Source organism: Ruditapes philippinarum, unplaced genomic scaffold (assembly GCF_026571515.1).
Source record: "Ruditapes philippinarum isolate M1 unplaced genomic scaffold, ASM2657151v2 ctg2035_1_1_1_1, whole genome shotgun sequence".
Classification (NCBI taxonomy): Eukaryota; Metazoa; Mollusca; class Bivalvia; order Venerida; family Veneridae; genus Ruditapes; species Ruditapes philippinarum.
Genome location: NW_026864042.1, coordinates 102596 through 116314, shown reverse-complemented (window position 1 = coordinate 116314; position 13719 = coordinate 102596). Strand labels below are relative to the sequence as shown.

At 33.4% G+C, this 13719-nt stretch overlaps 1 protein-coding gene and 1 long non-coding RNA gene across 3 annotated transcripts in view; both read left to right on the top strand.

The window, feature by feature from the left end:
• Positions 1–225: 225 nt before the first annotated feature.
• On the top strand, positions 226–2687 carry LOC132724240 (uncharacterized). 2 transcript variants are annotated; one of them, XR_009624880.1, is made up of 4 exons: positions 226–304; positions 1334–1435; positions 1703–2433; positions 2515–2687. It is a non-coding gene; the product is annotated as an uncharacterized LOC132724240 (long non-coding RNA). The 2 variants fall into 2 exon arrangements; XR_009624879.1 differs by lacking the exon at positions 226–304 and having other exon boundaries at positions 355–1435.
• A 1064-nt stretch (positions 2688–3751) lies between these two features.
• The window catches only part of LOC132724245 (tudor domain-containing protein 6-like), a 109823-nt gene continuing 99855 nt past the window's right edge, over positions 3752–13719 (top strand). The window contains exons 1-4 of the mRNA XM_060709078.1: positions 3752–3906; positions 6168–6286; positions 6823–6926; positions 8073–8176. Of these exons, the coding sequence (XP_060565061.1) occupies positions 3855–3906; positions 6168–6286; positions 6823–6926; positions 8073–8176 (379 nt within the window). The 5' untranslated portion in view covers positions 3752–3854. The remainder of the gene's footprint in view (positions 3907–6167; positions 6287–6822; positions 6927–8072; positions 8177–13719) is intronic.

The following is a 13719-nucleotide window of genomic DNA, read 5'->3' as shown; positions in this document are numbered from 1 at the left end:
CACGTGGGTGGCTAACGTACGATATTCGATAGGTGGCGCTCTGTAAACGGATAGTCGCAGATCAGTATGAAATATATTTGCTCTATTTTCGTTTAAACAATATCTTATCTCCTCGAATTAGTCTAAGAAGTGTTTATATAATTTACAATGAAGTGTTATCATTTTTGAGGGCTTCATTTTATAGTGGAAAATAATTTAGTAAATTCGAATTTGCGACTTATAGGATTTGAAATTCAATTGTTTTGGCGGACAAAAAAACGACGGGTTGACAGACAAAGTTGTATATTCCAAACAAAAGAAAAAGGTAGGCAAACATTATATAATGTTTTCAATGCTAATTTACCGCATGTTTGCATGTAATCGATGGTTATTTGATCATTGAAATGTTTGACTGGTAAAACTTAATGTAACGTGATTTCGCGAGATAAATATTTTTGTTTCCACGTAAGAACACTTTATCATTTGCTATAGAACAGTCTGTATAATCGGATCATTTTTCCCACACTATATCGCCATGCCAAATAAATGCACAATCAATGGTAGGAAATATCCTAGCAATTGAAATCAATAAAAAGTTAAATGCAGTACGTAAGACTCTTATTATTCAAATGCTGGTAAATAAAATTTCCTCTTATTTCTTATCAACATGAATTTCCCTTATATGAGGGGCCAGTCATTTACACATGTATCAGATGCAGTTTGATTTTGATATCTGTGTAGTTGTTAAACTACTCGTTGTTAATTGAAGTACTTTACCCATACTGTTAGCATACCATGTGTTTCTTATATTATGATAATGATTCATGGCATTTGATACATGTAAATGATACGACTTTGGTAAGATATATCTGAAAGCACATTGTATTCGACTAGCTATCTTTTTATTAATGTAATCAAACAACATATTATCAATCAGAAAACACATTATCATAGTTATAAATCAATAAAAGTAATAGTTTGTTAATTAGCCTGCTTATCAACAAGTTGTATGCTCGTATCATAAAAAGTTTTTACACTAAGCCAGTCTGTCCTATATACACTTAGCAGATCGGATCATGCTGGGCAGAGATAATATCTATAAAAATGACAGTAACATGTGAATTTCTTTGATGTTGTATGAGCATTTGTACAAAGTACATTGAATATAAAAAAAAATAACAGTATACATTTTTGCGGGAGTAGAATTAATTTCATTTTGGTATTTGTTATATCAGTTTTTCATGCGCTTATGAGTTAACTAAGATTAATAGTAATTGGATTTTGCCTATTGTATTAGACAAACATCCTTCCACCACATGGTTAAATTCTAAAACGATTATATTTCGTCTTTCAGATTGTGAAAATTATGATAATTCAACATGTGTCAAAAGTTCAGGAGGAAGATGAAAATATTTAGAGGGAAAAAAAATGAAAACCTACCAAGATTTTGTGACAGGTATATTTCAAAATATTATAGAAAATACAGTGATCTTATTACCCTTGATTTTATAATGAAATTCACGTAGCCATTTTTATCAAAATTAATAGATATAATAATTTATACAGTAGGTACACAAAACTACATGGTTTAAACTAAATTAAAAATAATAAGTATCTTTTTAAGTAGTTGGAGAGTTTTGTTAGAATTTCGTTTAATTATAATATGTATAAGTGATTTATTTCTTGCACTTGTAACTGATTATTTTATTTTTTTTAATTTCAGAAAGTGTGATGAGATCTCAGGTTGGAGACGGTAATACGCTTATAGTATGCCCCAGATCGACATAGTGTAGGAGGACGAAAGAAGCTAGAATACTAATGAAGATACATGAACATTGCTATTTATAGTTATAACAAAATATTCAGAATATTGTTCCATTTAACATTCAGATCTAGATTCAGTTATAAAATACAAAGACAAATATACAATCAGTGAGTTGGATAGATGATTGAAAAATCCCAAAGTCAGAGTGATTAGTTCAGTGGTGATATAAGAAAAAACACATGCATGGATGTTTGCTATATAAAACGCGGTGTTAATATTCAAGAAGGATTTTGTTTATCTTATTTCTAAAACATGCTTAATTAATACATGAAGCGTTATTAAAGTACATACCGTCAAGTTTAATATTTTCAAAAAATATTATGTAAATCTTGCATTTGTTATAGTACCACATTTCTTGTTTTGTACTTGTGATTCCGAGTATAAAATAAATTGCTAAAATCATAAGAATGCTTATTTATTAACCCTATTAAAGAGCTTCAAAATGAAAAAAATCATATTCCAAAAGTTTTGAATGAGGTTAAATCATGGTCAGAAAATTTGGTCAGATAAGGTTGGCATATGGTCAGATAATGGTCAGAAAAGGTTGGATTATGGTCAGAAAAAGGTTGGATTATGTCCAAATAATGGTCAGATAAGGTTGGCATATGGTCAGATAATGGTCAGAAAAGGTTGGATTATGGTCAGAAAAAGGTTGGATTATGTCCAAATAATGGTCAGAAAAGGTTGGATTATGGTCAGATAATAGTCAGAAAAGGTTGGATTATGGTCAGAAAAGGTTGGATAAAGGTCATTTTATGACGTTGTATAGACGTCGGTTTCTGACGTCTAAAAAACTTTCAAATCCAACCTTCTGCCAACGTTTACCCAACGTCAGGGTCTAACGTCAGTACAACGTTGGTACAACGTCTTTTGTTTGCTGGGTTTGCGTCATGCACATAAACGAGAAAATAAATGGGTGTAACTAAATGAATTGGGATCAGAGATTTTGATTTTGAAGCCTGCATATCACAGATATAAGACGTTAAATGACAAGGTTAAAAGGTAGGCAATATATATCCTAAAGGTGATTCAACATTATTCAAATAGGAATAATGGAACCACCCAATTAGAATTAAAAGGCCAAATAGTAAGAAATAAAAATACCACAAACACAACAATAATGTGCTGAAAAATCTTTAAGGATCGGTGATAAAACATCTCTGATTGAATTTACGGGCGACATTTTACGGCCTCCACACGGCACATAAACAACACTGATGTGGCGATATAATACTAATAGGGAAAATAAGAATCCCTAAAGAAAGTCCAAAACGGCAAAATTGAAAATGTTGCAGGCTCGGTTTGATTGTGCCTGTTCATGGACAGTACTGGGAAATGCAAGTTACCGTCCACGCCCCCTAGCACCGGCTTAATCAGATTAAACATGTTGAAATTTTGAATTTAGAAACATCCCCAGATGTGAAGCCACTTTTGATATGCAGTGTTATTCCTTTCCTGTTTGAGTTTCCCCGGGCGCCGTGTTCACAAAGAAAAGATTAGGATCAGGATTTAAGCCGTTTTGAAAAAAATTCATATTTCAACATCTATAAGAGTATTAATACAGACGTTGAAATATGATTTTTTTTTCAAAACGGCTTTAATTAAGTTTATATATATATATAATCAGTACATGTGCTGGGATTGACAAATATACATTTTATTTGGATTTTAAACTTCACACCCCAATTTTAAGTGTCTGTGGTACATTGTATCATCTTGCCATGTTGAAAAAAACCCCATCTAAATAGCGATACAGCAGATAGATAACATCTACATCTCTGGCTTTGCATTGAAATTAAATTTACTCAGCAATATAATCTCGTTAAAACAGCTCCTGTGGAGCAATAACAACTGAATAAAAGTGTTGTTTTTTGTTGTGTTTTTTTTAACACCTTTTAGATAAATATCTTTGGGTTAATACGGTCTCATATCATAAAAACGCTTTTCTAAAATAAAAATAATAAGCGTTTATGTTTTAGATCACACGGCCGAGTTTGGCATTTCCGCGCCAAATAATTTACTTTTGGCATTAAAATTACAAAAAGCGAAGATGCAAAAGTGTCCAACTTGTCCTAAATGTTCTGGACAATTTATTGCGAAAGGTATTATTTGCTGTCAATGGCACATCAAATTTTGAATGTAAAATTACTTTGAGAATGTAATGGATTTCGGATAACATGAAATACGGTTAATTTACTAGTCTACTGCTGTATTAATATGCGTAATAGTCAGGTGTATTGTTATACGTGGATGTCAAATGCTGTGACCTCTAAGCGTGTTTATTTAAGAGGAAATGAGATTAAAAAGAATATATACAGAATTCAATTAAAATCTACACCTATCAAATTATGAAAATTTCTGTGTTAAGTTCTAGTCAGGCACTGCCATTTTCAATGTAAGTCAATGATAATAGATGCAGTATTTAGATAACAGAACATTCGCAACCTTTCAGATTAATAATATTCTTTAAGTGGTCAGAGTGAAAAGCGAAATGCATGAAGTACCAAATGACACCTTTAAAATGGAAAAATGAATTATTTTTTTTTTAACCAACTTCCACATTCATAGGCTTTGCCTAACTTCATAATTATTATGAAAATTCAAAGCCTCAAAGCGAGTTAGATTTAATTTTACTGTGAAATAGTATAAAATAATCGTTCATTTTTATTTTACATTTTCCTTTTTAAAACTGTCATTTGGTATTTTATATACTGCTTCCATTTATTCTGTTTTCTGTTTTCCTGTCCTATTATGGTTCCTAGTATAAAGCGCCCAGGTCACCAGTCTTTGCATCCATTCAGAATTACTTGGCTTCAATCGTTATCTTGTAATTCGAAAAGTTGCAATGTGTCAATTCAGTACTTGCAACAAAAGTTTTCAAAACCATCACTATTTAGCAGGAACTCATGTTACCTTAAAGCTCACTTTGCAAGGAGGCCTTTCGGGCCAGCTCTTTGAGCTCGCTATTAATAATTAACATCAATTAAAGAATAAGAAGCATTTCTTAGTCTGTAAAAGGAAACTGTGAGAAAATACCTACATAAGTTTTCACTTACACATGTAGGTTAAAATATGCGCTTGATAACAAATGTTTTATTTTGATGTCAACCATCTACCTGCCATGATTTATATAAATTTTTATCCTTAACCATGCACACTTATCAGATCAATATAAAAACTAGTGACAAAACATTTTTTTTTTAAAAGATATATCTACTTCGAATATAAATTACTACAAGGTATTTCTCTGACCATCTTCTCAAGTAACGGATCTGACGACGTCAGAATATATTAACTGAACTGTTATTCGATTCAATAATTGAAATGCGCATGCATGCAGGGAAGCTTGCTCTTTCTCTCTCTCTCCCAAACTTTTAAGCGCTAAATTGTTAATGTTAATTTCATCTGCCAAACAAATCAGCACTCCTGAAATTGAATTTGGCACTTGACACCATTTTACAGTTTATGGGAGAGAAAAAAAGTGAGGTACCCTACGTGCATGTGCATTTAAATAGGGGAGTCATATTAAGGACGTTTTCGGGAGTTTTCATATAGACATATAGGCAAAATTAAAACTGTTCAATAGAATGTCTTTAAACTTGGCATGTTGTTAGAATATGATAACAGAAACATTTTAAGCGTAAAAAAATTTGGGGTCACCGTCCTCGTTTTTGAGTTATCTGCCCCTGAATTCAGACTTTTCTACTTATGTGAGGTCATTTCAAGGGCAGATAACTTATACATTTTTAAATTAATTCTTGTTTTTACTTCTGGATTATGGTTTTCTTTTTATTGTTGAGTACAATACATAATAACATGCAATTCCTTACATCGTTTCTGTTATTTTTTTTCAATGAAAATAAAGGTACTTTAAATTCTTAAAAAATAGGCCATTTTTTAAGAAAAAATTCACAGGTTAAAAGAAGAAGTGGGAATAAAAACTACCCACTCTAAATTTGTTCTTGAAATTTTGTGTATCAACTAAAACGAAGGTAATCTTCATGAAAAGAAGAAAAAAAATTGTATTATTTCCCTACATTGTAAATTATCTGCCCTTGAATTTAACAAAAAAAATTCCAATTCAAGGGCAGATAACTCAAAAACAAGATCGGTGACCCCAATTTTTTTTCGCTTAAAATGTTTCTGTTATCATATTCTAACAACATGCCAAGTTTATAGAAATTCTATTGAACAGTTTTAATTTTGCCTAAATGTCTATATGAAAACTCCTGAAAACGTCTTTAAGCCAATCAAAGTTGAAGTATTATCATGTATAATAAGATAATTCTTTTTACAGATTGCTTTTTCTTTCAAACTGCTTTTTCTTTCAAACTAAAGGCAGCTCTATTTTGATATATTTCAGACAGTGGTAGGTTGCACAAGAGGCCTTTGGTATTGAATTGTGGACATACATATTGCGAGTCATGTCTGCTTCAGCTAGCCAGGGAGAAAAAAACTAGCATTACCTGTCCAGCATGCAAGGTAAATTATACAGGGTATTTTTTTAACTTTATGGGAAATGTTCATATGTAGATTTTCAGTAGATCTTAACATTTGCTAAATAAACTTGCCAATTTGTGTGTCAAAATTGCTTAGTTACCAACCAGACTGTATGTTTCAAGACCGTTTATTTTGAGTAGGAAAATGCCATACTGTATGGTTCTGTACATGGTATTTCATCATACTTTGAATTAAACTTTGTCACAACCATTACAGTAAAATATTCACTATGAAAATTATAAAAAAAAAAAAAAAAAAAAAATTCCTCCCAACTTACTCTCTTTAAGTGTAAAAGACCAGGGCTGCGTTTCAAAGAAAGTTCTAATTGTAACCTAAGTCCTAGGACTTATGAAAACTATAGGACTAACTTAAGACTGTGTCAACAAATATTTACATCTTTAGTAAAAGTTTTAGACTTTTATCAAATTCAGTCTCCATGATTGGCTACCTAGATACTGAACAATTTTATTTTCGCCTAAATTAAAATATACTACAAGTGAATGTTTTGTTATTGACAGGAAGAAACTGGCCTGGCATCAGGGGAGAGTAGCGTGAAGCTATTATGTCCTGACAGATATATTATGGGTACAGTAATACACAGTCAGAAGATGATACTACAGCAGTAAGTAAACTACATTGCATATATGTAGCAATATTTTAGGCATGTTTTAACCAATCAATAAAGAGGCATATCAAGATTGAAAATATTTGTCATATGTTGCATCTCGGATTGGAATATCTGTTTCATTCCTAAATTTGCCATGTGTATAGCATGGGACTCATCTGGCACCCCTAATGCCCTATGAAATTTCCAGCATGGGTAAAACTATCGGAAACACCAGTCTGATATCGTATGCAAGAAAAACATTTTTCCTAAGCACCTGTTAAAGATGTAATTTTAATTATCTGAGTAAGTAAAAACTTAAGTTGAGGGAACTGGTGAAGATGTTTCTGGTGATAAAGTCGGGAAAATAAGGAAATCTGGTTGTTAATCTGGATTTTACTCTTGATTTGGACTTTTTAGTCATATCTCAGGTGCATTGAACGCCACCCTTCAAACCTTCCCGAAAGTTAAAAAAAAGTGTCAGACATTCGGTCTGACAAACCATGAAAATCTGTCGGACCGAAACGAAATCTGTCAGACCGAATAAAATTAATCAAAATCAAAGGAAAACTTGTGTTTGTATTTCTATGACACTTTTGGGTTCCAATTTTTTCGCTACTTCTCTTCATACCAAATATTGGATAAAAATGGTACCCAGGGTTTTCATTTTTATCTTAGGCAACAGATGCCCCAAAGAAAACAACCCATTTTGCCAAGGGTCAAGGGTGATACTTTAATATACAGGCTGAAAATATTCTATGTTTAGAACATAATTGAATTTCCATTATTTATTTGATGAGTTGAAACAGAATATATGGGTAACAATCAATTATTTGGTGAGTGAGCGTAATAAATTTTTTTTTAAGTAACCATGATTTTTGTACAGGAACTGCAAGCATGCCAATATAATTGAGCCGCGTCACGACAAAACCAACATAATGTGTTTGCAACCAACATGGATCCAGACCAGCCTGCGCATCCGCGCAGTCTGATCAGGATCCATGCTGTTTGCTATCAGTTTCTCTACTTGTAATAGACTTGGTAAGCGAACAGCATGGATCCTGATCAGACTGGGTGGATGCGCAGGCTGGTCTGGATCCGTGCTGGTCCAAAACCCATTATGTTGGTTTGGTCGTGACACGGCTCATATATATATATTTACAGAGAATTGATGAAACTGAAAGAAGCCAGTGAGATAGCAGGGACAAGACGACATTTGTCAGCAGGTTGTTCAGATAGTTCACTTTTGTTCAATGAAGTTGATCCAGGTAGTTCATGTTCAAGTTTAACACATAAGGCTCCTTTTATAGAAATACTGCAAATGTTAAAATTTTACCTTGCTTTTTCAGCAGTTGCTGGTTATGTAACTGTTTAGCTTTGCGACAAAGCACATTGTCATAAGAGTTGCTAAAGATATTCTCTATAACTGCCATTTCTCTTTATAGATGATTTAATAGAAAAAAACTTGGGGATATTTTATATAACATTAGTGGATTGATAACTGTGTGGTCATAGGGAGTAAGGTCATGTGCAGAGCAGGGTGTCATGGTAATTTATGTGTGACCATCTTTATAAAAGAAATAAGGGAACTAGTGACCCAGTATAGTATCTTCTGCATGCATTGCTTTGTTTGTGTTCCCTACCAAGAGTATTAAACTTTTACGAAAAAAAAAATATGTTGTAACGGTATGGCACCTGCTCAGAAACATTTGTTCAGGGTAGAACTAAAAGTTCTTATTAAGTCAATTTAGCACAGAAACGCATTTTTGAATGGAAAAGCGGTGTCCAAATTAAGTTCATGCTCTATATCACATCCTGTATTACATGTATATGACATCCTGTATTATACCAGGTATTAGTATCAATGTAAGTGCCACATCCAAAGTTGGGAAATAAAATTTACTGAAGCCACCTTAGCAAATACATTTTAGATCTCTATGGTAGTTAAAGGTGATGAACAAACAGATTGCCTTTGCTACATCATGGCTACATTTATTTTAGGCATTTAGATTTGCTCATGTCTGTGTGTATGTATATACTTTGGATAAAGTTATTGCCCTTGACTTCGAAAAAAATTTGCAACTTGTGTCGCGTGTTTGACCTAGAGTCATGAAACTTTACAGAAATGTTGGTCAGCATGTGATGTTGTGCACCTGGGGGTTTGTTTGTGAATTTATTTAGTATTTGTAGAGTTATTGTCCTTACTTTATAAAAAGTTACCTGTATTTGTACAGTAACTGCCCTTGACTGAGTAAAAACTGTTTAAAAATGTTGTGCCATGTGTACCTTTAAAAATGCTTGAGCTAGAATCAACAAACTATACATGATTGTTAATTAGCATTTGAAGTTGTGCATCTGGCGTTTTACATGTGGATCAATTTAGTTTGTTAGAGTAATTGCCCTTGACTTAGTATAAATTTACAATTTTCAACTTGTGTCCTAAGTAGCTAAAAAATGTATTTGACCTGGAGTCATGAAACTTTACAGGAATGTTTGTCTGTATGTTTGGTTTTGCACCTAGGGCCTTTGCTTGTGGATTTATTCAGCATTTGTAGAGTTTCTGCCCTTGACTTTTTAAAAAAGTTTGAGATTTTCAACTTGCATTACTCAAAAGTGTTTGATCTAGAGTCATGAAACTTTACAGGACTTTGTGCTTACAAAACTGTGGAATGTTGGGGCATCCATTTTTAGTTTAAGTTCAACATTTATTCATTTTATTTTACATTTATTTATAAGGCCCTTTAGCTTTAATGAATGATGAAGAGTGCACACATTTGATATGCAATCTTTTTGTTTGCTACGTTTTTCAAAATTATGATCAGGAAAGAACTTGAATATAGTATTTCTGTAAAGGGTATATCTAACAAAATTTTGATGCAGAATAACCAGCTGTTATCTTTAAATTATTCACCTGGACATTGCTTTTCTGTCTAAAAGTGGCCTTTAGCTTTGTTAGATAAAGATTTTTTAGATAAATTGTTTCATATAATTGTCAAATCAAAAGAATGATGGTGGAAAATATAATTTGCTGTTGATTAGATACATAAACAATAAGGAAACCCCTCGATACCCCTAAACTACTGGTCCGTTCTCTAGTTATTTAAATAAGTAAGCAGACAATTTGTTTCCCGATCTTCTATTATTAGAATCGAACGTCACTGACACGCTATAAATAGCTCTTGGATGATATGATGCACCTTTCCAAGATAAAATTACTGAAATAATAAAGTTTGAAACAGCACATAATTGTTTTTCCAACAAAAAATAAGAGCTGAAGGCCGCTCTAAGTGTATATAACATGTTTCCCTATAAGATTTTATCAGATTAATGTATGTTATCTAACCTTTATCCTGCTAATTTTGTGTAACAAATTTAACCAGCTTTGAATCTGGAACAGTCCATTCAAAGTTAAAGAGATTGCAATAACAAAGTACAAAAATTGAGCTACCATCAGTGTAGGTCCTAGTCCTAGAATGTGCTAAAGAGCAGGCTGACTTTGCTCTATACTGGTGGCAAAAGCTTATCACTTTTAATTCCAGCAGAATAAAGGTTGATTAAAACTTATTTATTATTAAAGCAAGTTTAATTTAACAACTTCCATACTTTAACAAATGAAATTTATATATTCTGAAAAGTTGGCCTTATAAGCTCAAGTTGTAGGACATTTAATCTTTAAATAACATGATTGTGGCTGTTACTAGAACTGTTATTTTTGTGGGTCGATTGTTTTAAATTTCTTGCCAATGAACAACAAAAAATAGCAAATTAAAATACTAGTTTTTTTTAGGATGGAAAATTATTAGTGAGTCGTAACAGATAATAGATACATTTAAGAACTTTTTCAAGAAAAAAATTATCCTTTCATTTAATTTTTGTCCCCCGCCTTTTCGAAGAAAAAAGGGGGATATAGAAATAGGCTCCGTCCGTCTGTCCGTCCGTCTGTCCGTCCGTCACACTTTCGTGTCCGGTCCATAACTTTGTCATTTATGAAAGGAATTTGAAATAACTTGGCACAAATGTTTATTATAATAAGACGATGTGTCATGTGCAACAACCAGACCCCTACCTCCAGGGTCAAGGTCACACTTGCTCATTCAAGGTCAAAATTGCCTATTTGAGGGTATATGTCGTGTCCGGTCCATTACTTTCTTATCTATGAAGGGATTTTGTAAATACTTGCCATAATTGTTCACAATAATCAGACGATGTGTCATGCGCAAAAACCAGTCACCTACCTTCAAGGTCAAGGTCACACTTGGAGGTCAAATATTAACATAGTCTGTTACAGGGTATATTTCGTGTCCGGTCCATAACTTTCTTATCTATGAAGGGATTTTGTAAATACTTGCCATAATTGTTCACAATTATCAGACGATGTGTCATGCGGAAAAAGCAGTCACCTACCTTCAAGGTCAAGGTCACACTTGGAGGTCAAATATTAACATAGTCTGTTACAGGGTATATTTCGTGTCCGGTCCATAACTTTCTTATCTATGAAGGGTTTTTGTAAATACTTGCCATAATTGTTCATAATAATTAGACGATGTGTCATGCGCAAAAACCAGTTGCCTACCTTCAACGTCAAGATCACACTTGGAGGTCAAATATTAACATAGTCTGTTACAGGGTATATTTCGTGTCCGGTCCATAACTTTGTCATTTATCAAAGGAATTTGAGATAACTTGGCACAAATGTTTGTTATAATAAGACGATGTGTCATGCGCAACAACCAGACCCGTACCTTCAGGGTCAAGGTCGTACTTGTTCATTCAAGGTCAACATTGTCTATTTGAGGGTATATGTCGTGTCCAGTCCATAACTTTCTTATCTATGAAGGACTTTTGTAAATACTTGCCATAATTGTTAACAATAATCAGATGATGTGTCATGCGCAAAAACCGGTCACCTACCTCCTAGGTCAAGGTCACACTTGGAGGTCAAATACTTACATAGTCTGTTACAGGGTATATTTTGTGTCAGGTCTATAATTTTTTCATAGATCAAAGGATTGTGAAAATACTTCGCACAAATAGTCACTATAATAAGAGGATGTGTCATGCGCAACACCTGCATCCCTACCTCCAAGGTCAAGGTCACACTTACAGGTCAAAAATTAACATAGTCTGTTATAGGGTATATTTTGTGTTGAATCTAGAACTTCTTCATAGTTCAAGGGATTTTGAAATAACTTGGCACAAATAGTCACAATAATGAGACGTTATGTCATGCACAACACCTGCTCCCCTACCTCCAAGGTCAAGGTCACACTTAGAGGTCAAAGCTTAACATGATAGATTTTTAAATTCCGTGTTTCATTTTATTTTTTTAACAAATTTATTGTTACATTTGCAGATCTAGCATTGATCATAATTTTGGACTGAATGTCCTGAGATCCATACCTCAATCTTTTGAAATAGCACAATTTTATGCTTCATATAAAACTCCCAGGGCGGGGGACGTTGGTAACTCTGTTACAAATTCTTGTTAAAACTAATTTTCAGATGGATAATTTTAAGATTTATTTTTATAACATTAAATTTTGACAAATTTCAATTTCTAATGGTTTTACATTTCAGTTATTTTGTTGAACTAAACATTTGCATTAACCTTTTACCAATTATTTAATTATGAGTTTTTTTAAACAGATATTAATGATCATACATTTGTTAAAGCACATAATATACCAGTAACTTGTTGTCATTCAAACTTTTGCTAACTGCTTGTTTTAAACACTGTTATACATATTTATGATCTTTTCTTGTTTAATATTCTGTTCTTGCATGCATAATTTTCATTTGTTTACTTGTACAATGATTTATTTGTATATTTGTAACATCAAATGCATGTTTGTCATTCGTTGTTCACATTTTTAAATAAACAACATCTCTACTTAAACCCCTTCACCTATAGTGATGAGACTATACAGGAATGATCCTTGGATGGCCCCTTTAAAATTAGACACTTTTTAAAGGACATCTCATTCTTAACTGTTTAGAAGATTTTGATGAAACTATACTGGAATGATCTTTATAAAAACTGCTCAAATAGTTCTGGTCTGTTGAACAAGATGGCTGCCAGTGCTAAAAATAGAAAAAAAGTGTTTAAGTAGCTAAAATTAGGAAAACCTTTAAATGAGGACTTCTCCTTATCATTTGGTAAATTTTAATAAAACTACAAGAATGATCCTTGGATAGTTTTCCATAAAACATTGCTCAAATGAGCCGCACCATGACAAAACCAACATGATGGGTTTGCGACAAGCATGGATCCAGACCAGCCTGCCCAAGCACGCAGTCTGATCAGGATCCATGCTGTTCGCTTACCAACTCTATTACAAGTAGAGAAACTGATAGCAAACAGCATGGATCCTGATCAGACTGTGCGGATGCGCAGGCTGGTCTGGATCTATGCTGGTTGCAAACGCACTATGTTGGTTTTGTTGTGACGCGGCTCAAATAGTTTTGGTCTGCTGAACAAGATTACCACCAGAGCAAAAAAAGAAAATCCTTAAAACAATAACTTTTTATACCCCCGCACAACAAAGTTGTAAGGGGGGTATACTGGAATCAGCTTGTCCGTCCGTCCGTCCGTCCGGCCGTCCGTCCGTCCGGCCGTCCGGCCGTCCGTCGGTTTTTTCTTGTCCGCCCAATAACTTAAGATTCCTTTGACCCTTAGTCTTTCATATTTGGCATGGAGGTTAGTCATGATTAGTAGATGACCCCTATTGATTTTTGAGGTCACTAGGTCAAAGGTCAGGTCACCAGGGGCCTTGACTTCAAAAAGCTTGTCCGCCCAATAACTTAAGATTCC